At 39.5% G+C, this 20,971-nt stretch overlaps 2 protein-coding genes across 2 annotated transcripts; both read left to right on the forward strand.

Moving 5' to 3' along the window:
* Positions 1–216: 216 nt before the first annotated feature.
* Positions 217–3,393, forward strand: LOC118322111 (chymotrypsin-like elastase family member 3B). Its single transcript, XM_035653698.1, has 8 exons — positions 217–287; positions 379–467; positions 561–658; positions 832–960; positions 1,205–1,341; positions 2,781–2,923; positions 3,027–3,179; positions 3,287–3,393. Exons 1-8 carry the CDS (start codon positions 245–247, stop codon positions 3,302–3,304), a joined length of 810 nt encoding a protein of 269 aa, XP_035509591.1. The 5' UTR covers positions 217–244; the 3' UTR covers positions 3,305–3,393.
* Positions 3,394–10,717: 7,324 nt separating this feature from the next.
* slc34a2b (solute carrier family 34 member 2b) lies at positions 10,718–16,529 on the forward strand. Its single transcript, XM_035653669.1, has 13 exons — positions 10,718–10,790; positions 11,362–11,413; positions 11,513–11,644; positions 11,736–11,864; positions 11,955–12,098; positions 12,198–12,309; positions 12,436–12,631; positions 12,733–12,828; positions 13,136–13,247; positions 13,777–13,944; positions 14,242–14,358; positions 14,459–14,583; positions 15,600–16,529. The coding sequence occupies exons 2-13, from the start codon at positions 11,368–11,370 to the stop codon at positions 16,143–16,145; spliced, it is 1,923 nt and encodes a 640-aa protein (XP_035509562.1). The 5' UTR covers positions 10,718–10,790; positions 11,362–11,367; the 3' UTR covers positions 16,146–16,529.
* The last annotated feature ends 4,442 nt before the right edge of the window (positions 16,530–20,971 follow it).

Consider the following 20,971-nt stretch of genomic DNA (forward strand, 5'->3'; position numbering starts at 1 on the left):
TTGTCTCACAGTTGATAAACCTCCCACTTTTTGCATTCGTAGACAGTTTAGTGTCCTGGCTCACCCATCCATCTGCAGAACAGCAAGTTTTTCCCAGCTACAGTACAGTCGGCAATGGACGCTGATAACAAAGTTCCACAAGTTCAATATGGTCTGTATTTGGGCAGACAGACAGACAGACTGAGGAGGTATAAGAGAGCTGAACAGAGCTGAGAGAGTGTGTGTGTATCTACAGACTGTCATTATGATGCAGGCATTGGCCCTCCTGTTGCTTCAGGCAGCATATGGTGAGTAGCTGAAGCTGAACAGAAAAGCCACACTTTAAGATTAAGTACTCAATTAATTTCAGTTATAGAATACATTATTATGTGTTTGCAGTTTTTGGATGTGGTACGCCTGCTGTGAAGCCTGACATTAATAGGGTGGTGAATGGAGAGGATGCTCGCCCCCACAGCTGGCCTTGGCAGGTACTGTAAGCCCAGTGTTATAAATTCACTTGTTAATACTCATACAGTAATATAGAAGAATATATTCTAATTATTCACATGTGTTTTTCTCAGATCTCCCTGCAGGTGAAGCATGGCAGCCGTTTCCATCACACTTGTGGAGGGACTCTGATCGGATCTCGCTGGGTGCTGACTGCTGGACACTGCATTTGGTGACTAATAATAAGATTCTGTAGCTACAGTGTGATTCAAGTGAGAGCTAGAGACAGAGGTCAAGGATTTATTGAAGCAAGCAAACACGGATAATGTTGACGTGCAATGAGATACAAGACCCAGACCCAGAGAAGTCTAGAAATATACTGAATGATGGAAATGCGACTTACAGGCCCGGAGATGTGTACCGCGTGGTCTTGGGAGAGCACGATATGAGCCAGCAGGAGGGCACTGAACAGATCAGAGATGTTCTGCGCATCATTGTCCACCCCAAGTGGGACATTGACTTTGTGGCTGATGGGTGAGTTATATTGACTTGGGAACAAGCAAAAATGTGTCCATTGCAAATCGATAAATAAACTTGTTTTCATATCACCAGTGGCATCCTTAAGAAACATAAATAATACTGTTTGTAAGAAAATACCTACAATATATGTACAATATAAAGTAAATGCAAAAGCATATAAGGAATTTGACATGAATGAAAGTAACAAGAATGAATAATCTCAATCAGTTAAAATCTAACCATAATGACTTTCTCACAGCAATGATCTTGCCCTGCTGAAACTGGATAAGAGCCCCATTATGAATGACAGCATTGGTGTGGCTTGTATTCCAGAGGCTGGACAGATCCCCACCCATGGGACAGCGTGTTACATCTCCGGCTGGGGCAACCTTTACAGTAATGTCACCCTGTCCTCATCTGTCATCCTGCCTTTTTCAGGGATTCAGTTGTAGAAAATGATTGGATGATTTAGGCTCAGACAGGTGCAAATGTTGCCTAGAACTCAGTTTTAACATTAAATGTGAGCAATGATTGTGATCTACACTCTCTGCCATTGTTGGGCAGTAATTTGTATTTTGGTAGTCACATGAAGTTACAGATTCCTCCAAATCAATTACTTTGACATTTTGTGGTCACTTTTTTGCTGTCTTACCACAAGTTTGATGTTACATTCGGGTCACAGAGGTAACTGTAGGCCGTATTTTTCTCAATAACTCCTCTAACCACAGGGATAGAAAATTATTCTGTCCACTGAGCGATAAAGATTTGTATTGTTAGATACAACTGTGTCTGCAGCTAGTTGGCGGGCTGCAATTTTTGTTTAATTCGGCACAAGTTCGGAAAAGGGTTAAAAACATTTTGTATGATCAGCAGATGGAATAATTTTTATCCAGATAGAAGAGAAGAAACAATGGTAAGTGTTTTTAAAACGATTTCCTTGGTTTCTCAAACCTCGTCAGTTAGAGTTCGGATTATATTTTAAAGATACTGATGGTTACCTGTATATAATGGCAGGAGAGGCACAAACTGGGGCTAGCTTGGCGCGGGGCTTGAGGTATGGGCAGGCGGTTAGAAATATGCAACGTTTGGTGCCATGCCGCTGTTCCGATGGCTCATTATATCGAAACCACGATAGTCTGTCATTGGACCAAAAGCCCATTATCCTAAAATCAAGCAGCCATTGCTCCAAAGGCCAATTACAAACATACACAGTCTCTCTGCAGTTGCACCATGTCAGTATCCCGTTTGGCATTACCTAGCCATGAAAAGTACACGGTGAACCAGTCTGTGTATCACATGCTTCGCAAGATACCAGGCAATGGCGATTTGCTTTCAGGATATCGGGCTGTTGAACAAATGAGCTTTCGGTCCAATGTGACATTTTTTGGAGTACTGGGGTTCAAATTTGGGCTCACATTCAGGAGTCATTTTTGTTTAGAGTTGGAATGTGTGTGAAACGTGCAGCTGAGGTCTGGACTTCCAAAGAGCTGTGTAGTCACACAACATTAAGCTAGCTGTTGTTGGTCAGTAAATCCCAAATTGTAGGTCTGCTTGCTTAAAGCTTTCTGTTTCTACACGCTTTAAATACAAATGATGCAACTTGTGGATGTGGAGTAGTAAAGAAATCTTTGATTAAGTTGGGCTGAGTAAGGAAAGTAGTATAATGAGAAGTGTAAATTTTTACTTGCTGAGTAATTAGTCAAATAGTGTAATTACTCCTTAAATGAGTAGCATGTACTGAATGGTTGCAGTTTTCAAGGGACTTGCACAACACTGCTCTATGCCTTATGTATGTGATGTACTTATGTTAAACCGCTCTACCCTCTCTGTTTCAGCCCATGGCCCCATGCCTGATAAGCTGCAGCAGGCCTTGCTGCCTGTGGTGGAATACAGTGTGTGCAGTCGCAGCGACTGGTGGGGCATCAACGTGAAGAGCACCATGATCTGTGCAGGAGGAGATGTCGTATCTGGATGCAATGTGTGTGAGGCAACAAAACAAAGCAGCTTGTACCTGTCAGAACTAAACTACCTGCCATTAACAAGGTCAGCTCCTTCACAATGTGTCCCTGCTTCTCTCTCAGGGAGACTCTGGTGGCCCTCTAAACTGTTTGGGTCAGGATGGTAGGTGGTACGTCCAAGGTGTCACCAGCTTCGTTTCCTCCCGCGTCTGCAATGAAGTGAAGAAGCCCACCGTCTTCACCCGCACCTCTGCCTTCACCGATTGGCTCAGTGATGTAAGTTCATCAATAGACTCTATTTGATCACTCAGAAATGTTCCAAACTCAAATACCACTGGTAAATAAATCATTTTATGTATCAATAAGTCATGTTTTATCCTCAGGTTATGCTGCACTACTGAGGAGCTGCTGGACATGAGTTGATCAACTCCAAAAATAATGAGGTCCCAAATCCCTTTATTTTCCCAGTTCATTTCACGTCAGGGTCAGACACAGTCTGTCATCACTAAAAAACATTAAAGTATCTTATAATAATTGTCATACGCTACAATAAATAAAATGTTTTATCAGCATGTGTCTGGTTGCAAATTGTTGGACCTGAATTTTAATCAATGTCGCCAATGCCTAATTCTTTCCACAATCTTGTGTATGTTAAAACCTGCAAACAACCACAGTCGTTCATTAGAAACCACTGCAGCAGCAGCAATCAGACTAAATCTGCATTTTTTCATGTCTTAAAAACAGATGAGAGAAGAGTGTAGAAAGATTTACCATCTCTGTGTGTGTGGTGCCACTTAATATTTCACCCCCCCCTGTTGTGTGATAAGAATGAGGAATGGCTGCCCATCAGCGTGTGGGGAGGACTTATGAATCAGTATCTCCTATCAATCTTCGCCAAGGTCGGCCAAGTGTCGGCGCTGGTGAACGTACTGTCTGACACACCCAGGTGGGAGCTGAGCTGGAGAGCAGCACTTCAAATCAGATAAACTGCAGCGATAGGTTACCTTGATCCACAACCTCAGCAGTCTGCCGCCTGCATCCGATAACAGCAGCGTTTTGAGACACTTTTGACATATACATCAAGTTTGTGACAACAGACTTTGCTATTTTTAGCATGATATAATGTGATAATACACTAGGTACATACAGTAACAAGCTCCCAACTTTGTTTGAATCTTCTTTGAAATGGTTCACATTTACATTTAGTGAGTATTGCAACAAAAGCATAGAAATATAACAATGTACTAAAACCCTCTGCAAGGAGTTTTTAAATGGTTATGAAACAGTCTCAGTTGAATACTGATGCCTCTATATGACTTAAATAAGAACACAAGACCATCAGCGAGAAGACTGACTAGTTCCCATTCAAATTAATGAAACGAGGTGGTGGAAACACCACCTTTTTGTCCACACACACAAAAATGAAAGTCCCTTGTTGCTGCTTACTTAGTAAAAGTGGCAATATCACAGTGTAGAAAAACTCTACAACAAGTAAAAGTACAAAAGTATTAGCATTAAAATATACTTAAAGTACCAAAAGTAAACATAGATATATAGATATCAGAATAATAATTAATAAATAATACTACTGTTATATTATTGGATTATAATCATTGATACATTAAGTTTTACATAACTTTAATGTTGCAGCTGGTAAATGTGCCGCTAATTTTAAGTTATCAAATGAATGCAGTACAGTAAATAGTACAATAGTTGTAGTGGAGTAGAAGTATAAAGTAGCAGGAAATGGAAGTACTCGATTAAAGTATCTCAAAATTGTACTTCAGTACAGTGCTTAAGTACATACACTAAATCACTTTCCACCACTGGCTTTATATTTCTATACCCAAATAGTTTTCAACAGAAAACTGTCATCCAAAGAGTTCTGGTACACACTGGAGGACGACCTGCCTCAGATACACAAATACACCCCATACACAGTCATCAACCCTAGATTTATCACTCTCAACCCCACCCACTATGTATCTCTGAGACATCAGTGTATCTGAGAGCTTATAGTCTATATTATCAAACACTGTCTGACACCAAACAATAAGACTAAACAGAGGAGTGAAGTTCTGCTTCAAACCATGACCTGAACACAAACCTTTTGACATTTATCTGTCCCCATCTGCTGGTGCATAAGGTAACCTGCTCAGTGTTGACAGCATCACAGCAGCTCCATCCAGTGGACAGAAGAGAAGATGGAAAGACCAAACTGCACTGATGACTGCTGTGATCTCTAATATAGGCATCAGACATATTAACTCTTATACTAGACATATGACATAAAAGCTGTTCCTCTGCAATAAGTTTCAAACAGATATAATTCCCACTGGGGACTTTTCAAAACCCTATTTTGTCCTCCTCACTTTTACTGTTTCATTTTGCTTTACTCACTAAAATCATTTTGAATCTTGTCTTCCTGTTGTCCAACCATTGTATTCCAGATGAGGTAAGAGGAGATGTTAAAAATATTGATGCTCTCTGAATTCCCTCAAATGGTTACAGCATGCTCACAGCAATCAGCTGAACCAGCAACAGAAAGAGTGCTTGAGGGGCTTCTCTAAGCCCCGGGATTTGCCTCTCAGGCTACATCCAGCTGCTTGAGGCTCTATGGAGCCTAAAGGGAAGACTTATAGACACGGCTGTGCTATAAAAATAGTGCATTGCTGCTGGTAAAAAGCCATCTACAGTTAATATTATTTAGTTCATAATTAATTAAACATCAACCAAAGGTAAGCTGGTAAAGCACAGGGGTCTCTGTAGTTAAGACATAATATGTCATATGTTCTGTCAAGGAATTTAATTTAATTTAATTAGGATTAGTGAATTAACATTATATTCATATGGCATATAATTCTTTTTTGTTATTGTACTATTAAAGAAGCAATTACCAATTTCATCTAAATCTGTTGTTTGCTAGATTGATTTACATATGAAAGTAATTAAGAATTCAGTTAAATACTGTCAGCTAACAGACTCTTCTGTATCAGAGCACTGCTGCAGTATTACCCCTTATTTGGTAAATCCTAAAAGTGGAATTGTTGAATTGTTAATGATTATTTCCTCACTGGTTCAGTGTCTCAGGAGGGTCACAAGACCCCGACTGAGACTCAGCACCACCTTTGTGCTCCCGTGCACAATAAACTATATGGAACATCGTGAGTGAGAGGACATTGCTCCAGGTGAAATTTTCATCAGTTTTGTACAATATGTATTCTAGCTCCCTTCAATGAATTGATTTTAAAATAATGCACTGTAGCTTACAGTGTCTGAAATTACATTTTGACCATGTGGAGGCAGCAGGGTCACGCTCAACACAACAGGAACATTATATTTTAGAAGACACCAACACATTTTGGCAGTATACAGAACCTGGAGAGGCATCATGTTGCATTCTTTCTGCAAATATTAACCACACGTATGCATATGGTGGAGGGTGTTTTCCATTATTTCAAAATAAGGGGCTTTCCATACTAAGGTCAAGGTGAATGATGTGTTATCGTATTTTGTAATATATATACTCCCAACAGTCAATTTAAAACATGGTGTTAGTATTTGGAGTAAACCTGTAAAAAGACACCTTCTATCACATCCAAATTCAGCGTCACTTTGGCTATAACCTTGATACTGTAGCTGCTCAGTCTCACCACCCTCAGAGACTCAACCAGTTTGGACGGGCTCTAACAGCTGAGTTTTATTGTTTTATAGATTAGAGCACAGCCTACTCACACTGTAGTACTACAGGGTGGCCCCTGGGGGTAACAAGAGGACAAACTGTTTAACCCTGTGTGGACTGTGCCAGCATGGCAGATAGATGGCATCAACTCTGTGGCCTTGTAGGCAATCATTGACTCTGATACCATAACAAATGTCATAAGGAAAACAAAACATTCAAGAATACAGTGCATTGCTTGTAAAGGGGAGGGGGGTCATAAGAATTTAAAGCAGGTCTTCCATGTATGGCAAAAAAACAGGTCATAATGTGTTTTCTGAAAAACAAAAAAGAAAAAAAAAGGTCACTCCCTGCTGTCCAACAGAACCAAAAAAAGCCACTATATAATTACGGGCATTACAGGCATAAGTATTTTGATTAGTGTGTGGGTGGAAGGAAGATGAAAGCAGCATTCCAAAGGTTAAAGGTAAGCCTCAGATGCACTTTCCAACGTATGTGGGTCTCCTGAAGTCACATGGGCAAAAACCATTGCATCAAACCTAATGAGTTAGTCACTAAATAACTAGGTCAATTGTAAAATAAAGCCACTTCAAGATGCATCTTTATACTTTGGTGTGCACCAGCTGTGAGTCGAGCTGGTCTCATGCACGGATCGTGTCACATTACTGTGCATGCTGTGGAGAAGTCAAGGTCAGACCAAGAAACACTGCTGCAACCAGGCAACAGCTGTCACACATAATGTCACTGGTCACAACTGCACAGAAGCTGAGCCACTGGGCGCGGGCACAGTCAATTATCAGTAACTCATGATAAATAGATATTTAATCAATACTCAATTACCTGGTTTTTATGTTGGTAATAATTTCTCCTGCTAAAGTGCAGTTATGCAATGTGTAAAGAAGTAATGAACATTTTATGGTGCTTTATCTTCAACAGGCAATATCACCGAAACAATAACATTGTGCTTCATATTCATTTTGAGTACCTAAACATATATTTTTGGAACGTTTTAAACATATTTCATTTTCAGTTGAGTCAGAATGTGTAAAAAAGAAGAAAGAGAAAAATACAAAAGTACAAAAAATAATTATAATTATTAATAACATTACAAAAATCCAACTTAATTAATTTACATTCAAATCCGGATTCAGATTCAATTTTTTTAACATAGAAATGCTTAACACAGTGTTCACTTGGCTTTGCTGTTGTAATTAATAAAGTAAAATGTCTTTAAGAATGTGTGCTACTTTGTGAATGTTTTTCTTTGTTGTTTGTCACTTTTTTAAGGTTCATATAATCAAACAATGTTATGTTGTTACTATTGTATACTATTCTACTACAGCACTACTATCATTTATTGTGTTGGATTAAGCATGCACCCAGCAAATATTTTATAGTGGTAAGTGTTTTGGAGTCGGTATTTTAATTGTTTTATTTGTAGGCGCTGTTGTTTGCTGAACACTGTGTACTTGATACTGCCTCATTATTGGCTGCAGCAGAGGTGGAGGAAGGATTTAGATAATTTACTTAAGGAAAAGTACTAATACCACACTTTAAAAATACTCTCTAATCTTTACTTAACAAAAGGCCACAGATCAGATTCGAACCCTGGACCGCTGCAGCACCTCAGTATATAGGTTGCCAGCTTTACCGACTGAGCTAACCAGACACCAAAAGGCCTACATTTAAAATGTTATAAAGTAAAAGTAAAATCAGTAAAATTTACTTTAAAGTAAAAGTAAAAGTATGTAATACAGAGTGTCATACACATATATGTAATGTAATTATAATTATTAATACTAATTCATTCATGTAGCAGTATTTTACTGTTGTAGTTGCATTTTTCCATAGGACTGCAACAAAAGATTATTTTCATTGTGGATCAATCTGCTGATTATTTACTGATATATTAACTACAAATACATTAAAATGATTAAAATATAAAATCAGCAAATGTTTCACATTTTTGGAGCTGGAATGTTTTACATGAAAATGACTTTATCAATAATAATATAATTTTCAATCAACTAATTGTTTCAGCTGTTCTTGTTTTAACAGTTGGGTTTAATTTGTAACAAAATATCATATTTTATAAACACTTCATATGTTTTTTTATGCTAAAATCTTCATTTGTGAAATAGCCAGTAACTAGAGCTGTCAGATAAATGTAGTTACAATATTTCCCTCTAAGATGTAGAAAGTAGCATAAACTGAAAATACTCAAGTGAAGTAAAAGTAACTCAACTTTGTACATAAGTACATCACTTATAATATATTTAGTTACATTCCCCCACTGCTGTGTAATAGTAAAGAGCTGTTGATGATATACAGGAGCAGTTTATAGCAGCTTACCAGCCCCCAAGTAAAAATAATTTTATCTAATAGAGATAACTGGTATCTTTTACTTCAGTCTTAAAGTGATAAAAGGGGTTGAAGAGGAGTATGAGTGAGACTGCTCTTCAGACATGCAGCTGAGGGCCTAGAAGATCTTTAGAACTTCTAGAGGGATCAAAATCTGGGGAGCGTATCACACATAAAACTCTGTAGACCAAAGTAGATTAAAAGCATCATGTGGGACTCTGCCTTTGGAGTTCATTTTCAGAGACTGAAGTCATAGGAGTTAAATTTCAGAAAAAAGAAAAAAAAAAAAATATATATATATATATATATAAATCGCCTCCATAGTGTGTAAGAATGAATTCTTCTGAAAGACACACACACATTTACCATAAAACAGACCATTGCTCCCAGGTCTGACTATGGCCAACTAGGAACTAAGTATTCCATATCAAACAAGTATCACATTAATCATCATACATTTAAAATAATTTACTGATAATTCATGTAACAAAAGATTTGCTTTGAGTTTTTAAAGTTGATTATTTTCCACGAACTCAGTGAACTCCTTTTTTATAAGTACAGCATTAAAACTGTAGTGATTATTTTATTGCAGCTTGGGAGTAACTGAAACATCATCCTAGCTTAATCATTTACTCCTATTCACACCATTTACTTTAGATGTAATATGCTATGTTGTTACTGCCATATCTCAGCCATATATCTAGCTATAAACTTCGACTAATAAGCAATAAATGTGCGCGCATAGAAGCGTGTGTGCGTGCTATCTAAGGTGCTGTAAACGTGTGTGCACATGTGCGAGTGGGTTGAGGGAGAATGAGGGTGTGTGGGTGTGTGTGTATACACACGCATGGCCTGTGTGAAGATGAAGATGATAGTGCATACATAGGTAATAATTACAGTTGTGGTTGTGAACACTCAGATATCAGCCGAAATTACAAGAAAATGCACAAAGAGTGACATGTTCCACATGGAGCTGCTCCTGCTCCAGTGTGAAACATGTTCAATGAGTCCATAAAGATTAAAACTGTAGAATCCAGCATAACATTTAACAACACAGTACATGACAAAGACCAACAGAGGATCAATATGACGTAGAACAGTGGTTGACACATTTTCGTCATGTCTTTTTGTGACCCCCTCATTCCAGGTTACACTCTCTGTGCGGAGATGATGTACGAGCAGTAGTTCTTCTCATTTTGTTCACTTAAAGGGTTTTTAAAGTCCTGAAGAGATGAAACTATACCCAGTAGCTTTAAAACCAAAACAAGCAGAAAAATGAGAAAACACAGGTAACATCTTGTGACCTCTAAAAATGTGTAATAATAAGTTTTCTTGCCACCCCTTCCACTGAGAGTAAGAAATGCAGCTTAGTGTTGCTTCCAACCACCAGGGGGCAAACTCTTCGATTTCATTATTAGATCTTGCATTGGTCCAGTACCTGTAGACTAAAGCCTGTAGGCAGGCGCTAACCCACATCTTTTAAACATATTGTTTTATTTTCAGCTATAACCCTGCTTCAATCGACCGACATGTTATTATTGTAAAAAGAGAAAGAGCTTCTACTTCTCAGTGTGTCAGTTTTCTTATCTTATATGTATCACCTCCAGCGCAGCCTTCCTCTCATACACCACAATATCATTCCATTGGTAATCTAACAGTGTGCCCCACATACAGATGCACCTTACAGCCACATGTGTGCACGACCTTTGAACTGAGAGTGTGCCTGTGTGTGTGTGTGTGTGCTCTCGGTGCGGCTCTATAAAAGCAGGTCCCACCCTCGAAGTGAGCAACAGGTGCCCCAGGTGAAGCCTCCTCCTCGCCGCTCCGGTCAGAGCGCTCCGCTGCAGGTGCGTACCCCGCCACCCCAGCTCCGCTAGCGTCAGGTCGGACAGAGGCCACAGGGCCACATGGGCACAGGAGAAGTGACTGTAATCGAGAACGTTTGGTTTTAAGGGTCCGGGGAGCGCAGGATGTGTGAGATGATACTTAAAGATGCAGTTACTCGGGTAGATTTGTATTAAAATCATCTCGGAGAGCCTTCATATTAATAAGATATTTATTTTTAGGTGTGTGTGTTTTTTAGGGCGTTATTTTTTTTTTATCATGGTCATTTTAAAGATTTAGTTCCACCTGTCATCCATTATGGTGGTTAAGTTGAGGCTATTGTCGGAATAGACTTTCTTTGTGTTATAATGACTATTATACAGATTGTAAATCATTGGATTGAAAGAAAAGCAGCACTGCACGGGTAACACATGGATAGAATTTCAGCTTTTTGCTCCATTAGTAACCTTGCTCCTTCTAATTTTATTTTTATATTTAATATATATTTTATTATTATTATTTTATTTAATAATATAATTACATGTATCTGATTTGAGTTTTACTTTGTATTTATTGGAACTTTTTGTTCCACAGACAGTCATGGCTCCAAGACCAGAAGTGGGGACTGATTCCTCCCCTGCACTCGGTATGTCCTTTTTCCTATGGCCTTGGATACTCTAAACCTCCTCAAAGTGTGTGTTGTTGCCACCTTTCCTAACATCCCCTACTGCCTGCCCTCTATTAGATGACAACAACCCGACTAAAGATGCGGCCATCCTGCCGGCTTACTCCACCGTGGACCTGGTGAATCCGGAGCCGGACGAGGAAGATCCCTGGGATCTCCCAGAGCTCAAAGACACTGGGGTCAAGTGGTCAGGTGAGGCAGCCCGCCATTCTCTCTGCACAGCACAGAGAGGACACCTTCACAAAAACCTGACTCTGATTCAGTACTTTGTTTTTCTCTACAGAGCTGGATACAAAGGGAAAGATTATGAGAGTGCTGACTGCTTTAGTGAAGACCGTTCTGCTGATGGGACTTCTCTACCTGTTTATCTGCTCGCTGGATGTTCTCAGCTCTGCTTTCCAGCTTGTCGGAGGTAAAAAAAATCAATTCACAGATTACATTTAAAATCTTTATCACCATGTGTAGAGAGCTGTGTTTTTAATCTGAGGGTGTTTGTGTGCAGGCAAAGCTGCTGGTGACATCTTCCAGGACAATGTTGTGTTGTCCAACCCTGTGGCTGGACTGGTGATCGGGGTGTTAGTCACAGTGCTGGTGCAGAGCTCCAGCACCTCCTCCTCTATTGTGGTCAGCATGGTGTCCTCTGGATGTAAGCAGACAGACACACACACACACACACACACACACACAAATGGAAGATGCAATTGCATTTATTTCCCATTTGTATAATGTTGCTTATATTCTTCAGTGCTGGATGTGCAGTCTGCAGTGCCCATCATCATGGGCGCCAACATCGGAACATCCGTCACCAACACTATTGTGGCCATGATGCAGGCAGGAGACCGAAATGAGTTCCGCAGGTAAATTTGAGCATGTAATAATAAACATCTGACTCAAGTAGGACAACAGCAATGCTGCAGTAGAATAATAACTCTACAAACAGTGTCTGGAACAAGAAGTTCAAGAGCGTCTTCCTTCACTTCCAGGGCATTTGCCGGCGCCACAGTCCATGACTTCTTTAACTGGCTGTCTGTGCTGATTCTTCTGCCCCTGGAAGTAGCCACAGGCGTTCTGTACAAACTCACTGACAAATTAATCAAATCCTTCAACATCCAGACCGGAGAGAACGCCCCTGACCTGCTCAACGTCATCACAGACCCTCTCACCAACTCCATCATCCAGGTAGAGTCGGCGATGTTGAAATCATCAACGAAACATTTACATGATTTAATAAAGAGTAGATTTAATTTTTACTTCCTGGGTTTAAATTTGTGTTCTTTTAGCTGGACAAATCTGTCATCACTGGCATTGCCACTGGTGACCCTGCAGCCAGAAACAAGAGTCTGATCAAAATTTGGTGCAAAAAAGAGACCAACACGGTAAGAAATCAACAAGAGCTGCATCACATGCATAAATTATTAGTTTGCCAAACACTGAACATAACACAGTAACAGTAAAAACATATGATAAAGCTATGTTTACCTCTGCTTTTGTCTGTTAATGACTGATATTGTCCTTGTATTGTGACCACAGCCACTCTGTTGTTAGATCATACCTTTAAGGTGTGTTATTTTATAAAAAGTGGAATGTTACCTGTCATCACTTAAAGATTATCATAGCTGCATTGACTTCTTCATTATTGCACTTGCATTTAATTCTGTTTTTGCCTCCGATCTTTTCTCTCAGACTTTCTGGAATGCAACAGTGGAGAGCTGCCCTGCTGGTGGCGTCTGCTGGATGGAAGGAAACCAGACCTGGACGCAGATGAACTCGTCTTGGACCGATTACCAGGAGAAATGTAAGCGTGCCTCCATCACTGAATACCCACTTTTTTTTTTAAAAAAAGAACATTTACAAAGCAATTAGGTTTACCTGATCCACTGAAGCTCAGTGAAATATGAGACACAACAACTTCCTTCATCCAGACCCTCTGATGTCCGGACAATGACTACCTTTGAGTCTTTATAGTGACTCAGCTCATACCCTCCTTTGACCCGTCTACCTGATCAATAGGTCTATTCATGCTGTTGCACTGAAGCACCTGAGTGCCACATGATCGTAAAATGCATCGCTTCTTCAAAGTATTCTGCCCCCAATTAAAGTAAATGATTTTATGCTTGGTTTTAAAAGTAATATACCACCATCAGTTTGTTTTCAAATTACAGGGAAAGTCACTTTCTTGCCACAAAATGCTGTTTTATCAGCTCCGTTTATCAAAGGTTTGCTCTTAAGTGAGTCATCCACACAAGGCTATTTTTAGCTGTCACATAATGCAAGCGCAGAGTGGAAACTTTAATGCCAATCATCTCTTTGACCGTCCGTTGCAGGCAAACACATCTTCGTCAATGCTAATTTGCCAGACCTGGCAGTGGGCCTCATTCTCCTGGCTCTGTCTTTGCTCGTCCTCTGCACCTGCCTCATCCTCATCGTCAAGCTGCTCAACTCCATGCTGAAAGGACAGGTGGCTGTGGTCATCAAGAAGGTGCTCAACACAGGTAAAAAAAAACAACAACAATTTCCCTGTCAACAAGCTCTCTGCAGCCTGTTTGATAGTCAGCACATCTGCTTCGATGGTGATGCTTGATGAGCAACACAGGTACAGCTTCACTGTTGCTTCTGGCTCACCTCCAGGTTCCACCAGTCCTGTTGTGTGACGGAGAAAGCTCAGGCACAAATGCTGCTTTGATAAAACTCCTCGTTTGCTCTAAGCATGAGTTCATAATGTGTGCAGTGAGACTGCTGTGCTCACATCAGGTTTATTGCTTACCTCCTGTCTTTCTGTTTGACGACAGACTTCCCCTTCCCCTTCGCTTGGGTTACTGGCTACATTGCAATTTTGGTGGGAGCAGGGATGACTTTCATTGTTCAAAGCAGCTCCGTCTTCACCTCAGCTATAACTCCTCTTGTTGGTAAGTTATCATTTTATAATGATTTGGCTGTATTATCTTGTTGTTGATGTTTTTCTTCAGTTACAGCATCATTTATATCCTGTCGACCTTCTTTCACCAGGTATCGGTGTCATTAGCCTCGAGAGAGCCTATCCTCTGACACTGGGGTCAAATATTGGTACAACAACCACTGCTATACTTGCTGCCATGGCTAGTCCTGGAGATACACTAGCCAACTCCTTGCAGGTAAGATGCAATGAAAAGTTTCCCTTGTGTGCCTGATTTTAGCCATGGTAGCGGTGTGGCTCTTTGTATGTCAATGTCACCACTGGTCCAAACTGAAATATCTGGACAACCATTAAATGAACTGTGATGAAATTTTCATAATCCCCTGAGGATGAATCCTCATGAGTTTGGTGATCCCCTGACTTTTGCTCAAGCACCACCATCATCATTTCTGTTCTAGTTAAGTATCTCAACCACTATTTGATGGATTGCCATGAAATTCGGTATCGATATTCATGGTCCCCTCAGGATGAATTGTAATCATGGATGTATGAAATGGGAGAAATGGATATGGATAATGGATCAAATTCTGATAGTGACTCTAGTCATTTCGTGGGGGTCAAAAAAAACTGTCAAAAGTGTTTTACAGACACTTCTTTCTCAATGTAAGCTTATGGGTCAGTCTTGTGGTAAATCTTTTTGGGCCAGTTTGCATCATTCACCGTCACAATTGCTCCCTTACACGGTTTGGCCTCTATGTCAGATTGGCTTCAAAATATGCCGCTCTTCCTGGGGGCTTAAATACAATAACTGATGCCATTGTAGTGTAGGTTTATCCAAATATTCACTTGGGTGCCAGACAGGGGAATAATCCTAATCATAAACCCAGCACAAATATGAAAATAAGTCAACTGAAAAGAAACCTCAAATATCTTATCGCGCCAAAATTATACAGAATTATACAGCCTCAGCTGTGCTTTGTGTTTACTGCTAATTAGCAAATGTTTGCATGCTAACACACTTAACTACTAGGGTGAACATGGTAATCATTATACCTGTTCAACATCAACATGCTAGCATTATAATTTTGACCGTGATAGCATGTTGATGTTAGCTTTTAGCTCAAAGCATTGCTGTGCCTTAAGTACAGCCTTACAGAGCCGCTAGCATATGGCGGCTCACTCTTGGTCTTGTCGATTGATATTTTCCAGGAGATTAGTGATAGCCTTGTCTGAATGTCCTCATGTTTTTTCTAGATTGCACTCTGCCATTTCTTCTTCAACATAATGGGTATCCTACTGTGGTACCCAATCCCCTTCATGCGGGTGCCCATCAGGTTGGCCAGAGGGCTGGGGAACCATACGGCCAAATACCGCTGGTTTGCCGCCCTCTACCTCTTCCTGTGCTTCTTGGTTTTCCCTCTGACTGTATTCGGCCTGTCGCTGGCTGGCTGGCAATTCCTGGTCGGCGTCGGCGTGCCCATCGTCGTGTTGGTTCTCTTTGTGATCATTGTCAATGTAATGCAGTCTCGCTGCCCCCGCTACCTGCCCAAGTTCCTCCGCAGCTGGGACTTTTTGCCCCGGCCACTGCACTCCATGGCGCCCTGGGACGCGGTGGTGACCTCGACCTTTGGTTTCTGTGGCAAGCACTGCTGCTGCTGCTGCAAATGCTGCAAGTGCTGCAAAAAGAATGAGGATGAACAGATCAGGAGGAACAGCAAGAAGAGTCTGGAGATGTACGATAATCCAGCCATGTCAAGAGATGACGATACAAAGGAGGCTGCTAAAGCAACACAACTTTAATATTATTAAGTTAAGTTTGTATCTATAAGCGATACTCAATGCAATAATGTATTTGGAACTCACTTGTAATTCTTCATCTCTCAGGTTGTGGTATATTGATGATTCCCTGTTGATGGATGATATACTAAGCACTGTACAACAGACACACTGACTAACACTGTCTATCACCATAATGCTGGAGAATATGCACAGAAGTGTTGGACATATTATTATGTAATGTTTATTTTATGATTGATATGTATTGTTCAGACTCACTGTCTGCCATGGCTTAACTATGGGTGGTTCCGAATTTTTTTTATATTTTTATGAGATCTGTAAGAGGCCTTTGGTTTTATTTTTATTCTAAATTTCAAATGTTTATTGTAGCATTTAAAATATTTGTTATCTTTCAGTATTGAAGACTACTCTATAATATTTGTAAATAAAAAAAATTACTATTTTTAAAATGCAATATTGTTGCTTTTTTTCCCCATCACTTGCAGATAACATGCATGAAGTCAATGCTATTTATAGGTACTGATATGTGATTTGAACTTGATATTCAGTTCAGATATCGCTAGTCATGCATGTGTTGCTCATAGATTCACTAGATCCTGTAAGTGTGTTATAGAAAATGGCTTCCTGTGTAGAACCCTGTATCTGATTTGCCTAAGAACAGTTTTTGTTTTTTTTGTTTTTTTGTGACTTCAGGCTGAAGCACCATGCTAAATCACTCTATAATTAATATCAATAAGTAATATTAACCAGGTATATGGGCTAGCTCTTGATTTCATTTGTAAAGACAGAAATGACTAGTCCATAGATTCTGACACATTGCAGTTAGGGCTGTAATACAGTCAGTAAGGGCATGACATGGACTCATCTGATCTTGTGAGTCCAATCAAAGTATCTGCTCCTCCCACACCACCACCCACGCTACTCTACCTGAGCTATGAAAGTTTTGTAATTTTCACTAAACTTTCTTTTTCTTTCTTTTTTAATGGGTGGGTTTGCTTGTTTCGGTTTAATTTTGTTGTTTCGTTTAAGTGTAGTAAGTTTCAGTATAAGGTTTGTTTTATTATAATAGGGGCAAGATTTAAGAAGTTCAGAGAAGATAAAATATTATAATATGATTTGTTAGTTTTGAAAGTACACAGTATCCTTTCAGGTAATTTTTTGTCTTTTTCTAAAATCTAGTTGATTTTTAGTTCAGTTAATTAGTTTAGGTTAGTTTAACTATAATAACCTTGACCTGAACGCTGCCCGTCCTGTATTTATGAGGTCCAGGAGGAGGTGGCACAGATCAAAGGAAGAAGTTTTAACTTTTATTGTTTTATTTATTATTTAATCATTACAAACAATCATTTGGAACATTGGAAAATGCTGACACAGTTATGTCATTGATTTCAGAGCAATGTTGACACATTTTCCAGCTATATACTGTAGCTGTGGATGCCATTGTTCATGCTTCATGCTAAATGAGCCATTATTATAGGTAATTCATAATATTAATATGAACACTTTTAGTTTCTTCACTTTTCACCTTCACTTTTTCAATCTTTTAACTTTCAGGAATCTTAATATTTCGTTTGCCCCTTTGATGAGAAACTTGTGTTTGTGTCACATAGTGATTAAACAGTGTGACAATTTAGTGCAACTGTCATTAAGTTGCAAAATAAACTTCCTGATATTTGATTTATTTAAGTCTACTAAACTACTAAACTATGAGCAGCTGAAGTCCTACTGAAAGCTGACTAATAAACAGAAACTGATCTATGCACTGTCACTGGTATTAAAATAGTTTATCAGTGTTAGATTCTGGAGTTCACGTAAAGTCTTATCTAGTTTTATCTCCAGTTCTCAGAATTTTGTCATTATTTTTACACCAACCACAGACACGTATCAGGTAGTTTCACAGGTCAAAAGGCAGACATTGAGAATAGAAGAGTAGTGGATGGATATTTTAATGAATACAATACTGTAAAAGACAGGAAATATAAATATTGAGCAATGTGGTAGAGCAAATACTGTAAGCCTTGGTTTAAGGGCTATATCATTATTTACATGGAACAAACTATGCCTCCAGTTTCACCATCAATCAAAATCCTTCGTCCACAAACCTTCGTCCACAAAAGCTGTCAGCGTGTTGCAACAAAAAGGCTCAGGATTGTTCACAAAGATATCAGCAGAGTAAGAACAGCTTCCACTGGCCAACCACAAATAAACTGTTCTGGAGGATTTTTTAACCACAGTCTGAGGAGTAGCCTTTTCAACACACAAGCTGGGAATGCTGTAAAAACTGGTACAGACAGGGGAATCTGTAAGGGGAGCACGTTTAGCCGTTTCAAAACCATGGAGCTTGCATGACTTTTATATTTTATGCCAGCATTACTGAACAGAGTTATGTGTGAAGATTATTTTACTCCACAGCAAAGTCCATTATCTGGCAACAACTTGAATCTACTTTGTTACCTGTCCAACTTTAACTCTTTAGGCAAGTGTGCAAGTATGATTGTGTATTTGGTCATGGTTAAATAATAAAATAACTTCACTCATGGTAAAAACAAAAAACATAAAAAAAAAAAAATCCAATTATAACCTGGAAAGACAAAGCAAATATGCACACAAGCAATTCAGTGTGAGCAATCTATTCTTAAACTCACCCTGCAATAAAGTAAATTACCAACAATCAAGGTTTCATCAGTCATTATGCTATCAACTCATTTAAATCTTCACATGGCAACCCAAGGGCAGTAAAAAAGTTCCTGCTCTAATGTCAATTGCAGATAGCAATGTTTTTACTGTAAAATAAAGCACTGAAACAACGCAGTTTCAGATGATGTACAGTCTGTTGTCAGTTACCTAAAATGTATTGACTGACATAATATGAAAGAATTAAATCAGATCAGATTTCCATGAAATGACATCAACCCACAATGTTTCATACTTCCAAGAAGCAACTGATTAGTTATTGTTGATGATCTACTAGATCTGAGATTGGAGGAGATTGCATGCTGAACAAAATATATTTAACTTCACAACAACGTGGGTTATGAGTACACCTTTAAATTAATTCTAGTTCAAAAAGTAATTTTTTTGGCCACTTGGGTGAAGAAACAAGATGTAAACACAACATATTTCCACCTTTTAAGTTGCTTATTTATACATCCAGCAAAAACAGAGCAACATTATCATTCAGTGGGAGTCATGTTTCTGTCCAACTGGTGCTTGTACATCCATTATTCACTTTTAGGTCCGTTTTTGTTTGCTACCAACTCCTGTGGGAAATATCAGGCTCTTTAGCTGCTAAATGATCACCAGCTAGTTGCTAACTTTGTATGTCATCTGGAGCTGGGCATGTAGTGCACAGTGGATATATTGCTGAACAGCTGCATGTTGCAGCTGGAAACGTTGCTGATGAGAGTGGTGAGAATAAATCAAAACATGCGAAAAAGGCAGGCGCCGTAAAACCAAAACAATGTGCTAAAAGACTAACAATGCGTAGCGCTTCATGGAGCTTTGTCTGTGATTATCTGTGAATTTGTCACTACGAGCGCCACCTTTAACATTACACCAAGTTATCTGAAACATTCTTATTATAAACATGTTGATTAGAGCAGCTTTAACTTTGCAGCAGTATGTTAGATCACTATGCATCGAAGCCCATTTGTAGCAGCTCTGTGTCGTTCTGCACCTTAGCAATTACGCCGTCGTTTTAAATAGGCAATTCTGTTTTATAACTACCAATAATGAACAGTGCTACCCAATGCATACTGATGAACAATAAACCTGATATATGACCACATATTTAAGACCCTGTACGCCCACACAGCACTTTCCACTTATTCTGTCTGATTAGATCTCTGCTCGAGTTGTAGTTGGGTGGAGCTCTGCTGTAACTATCAGGCCACCAAACTTTATGAACCAATAACAATAATAACAGTGTAACTTCTCATATTCAAACAGGTGCAACAAACCAATGTCAATCAAGCACACAGTCTAGTCAACATCAGTGGGCAGAGGGGGTGTCGGGCAAGGTTGTAGGTAATAACATACATCATACAATACTACATGACAAAGCAGCCTAAAAGTCCAATAAATACTGATCTGATATGAAGCCCTGTTTGTTGTAGCCTGTTTCAGACATACTGAATGTTGTACACAACCTATAATACTTGCAGTACAGTGCATTGTTTTCCAGCCGTGTTGTTAAGGCAGGCTGGTCATAGTGAACCTCAAAACACATGTCCAGAAGATAAATGGATGTGTTTTATTTCTGCTTTTGTTTCATGTGAATGCACAAGTACAATTGTCTTTAAGGTGACACAGTACATCCCTTTGCTCACATTAACAGCCAAATCACCACCACTCTGTTGGAAGGCCCAGTTAATCTGATTATTATTGTCTATTATTATTATCTGATTATTGGTTTTACAGTAGTAGGCAGGCTAGTATGTAATTACTGGCTGCCGACTGGTGAAGGTCCAGAGTGGCCAACCGACAGGTGAGGACACCCAGTGAGTGTGGTTGGACACAATCAGATCTTCATTGCAGCTGGAATGCAGAGTAAAGTCAGTACTTAAGCTCCAGCAGAGGCTCGGTTTGCAGCACACAGCGGAGGTTTCAGTGCTTTTCCACGGCCTTTGCCTGCTACGACGTGTCAAAACGTCGTAGCAGGCAAAGCGCAGGTTGAATTAATAATGACGTCATTCCATTTAGGTATGCCATTTCCACTGTATTGGTGTTGTGCATGTCACTGACATAACATACTGGGACACTTCAATGAAATGGAGCCATCTTTGATGTTAATGTCAGGTGTGCATCCCTGCTATGAAAAGTCACATGTG

The sequence above is a fragment of the Morone saxatilis genome, unplaced genomic scaffold (assembly GCF_004916995.1).
Source record: "Morone saxatilis isolate NCDOM2014 unplaced genomic scaffold, NCSU_SB_2.0 Contig12, whole genome shotgun sequence".
In the NCBI taxonomy this organism is placed as follows: domain Eukaryota; kingdom Metazoa; phylum Chordata; class Actinopteri; family Moronidae; genus Morone; species Morone saxatilis.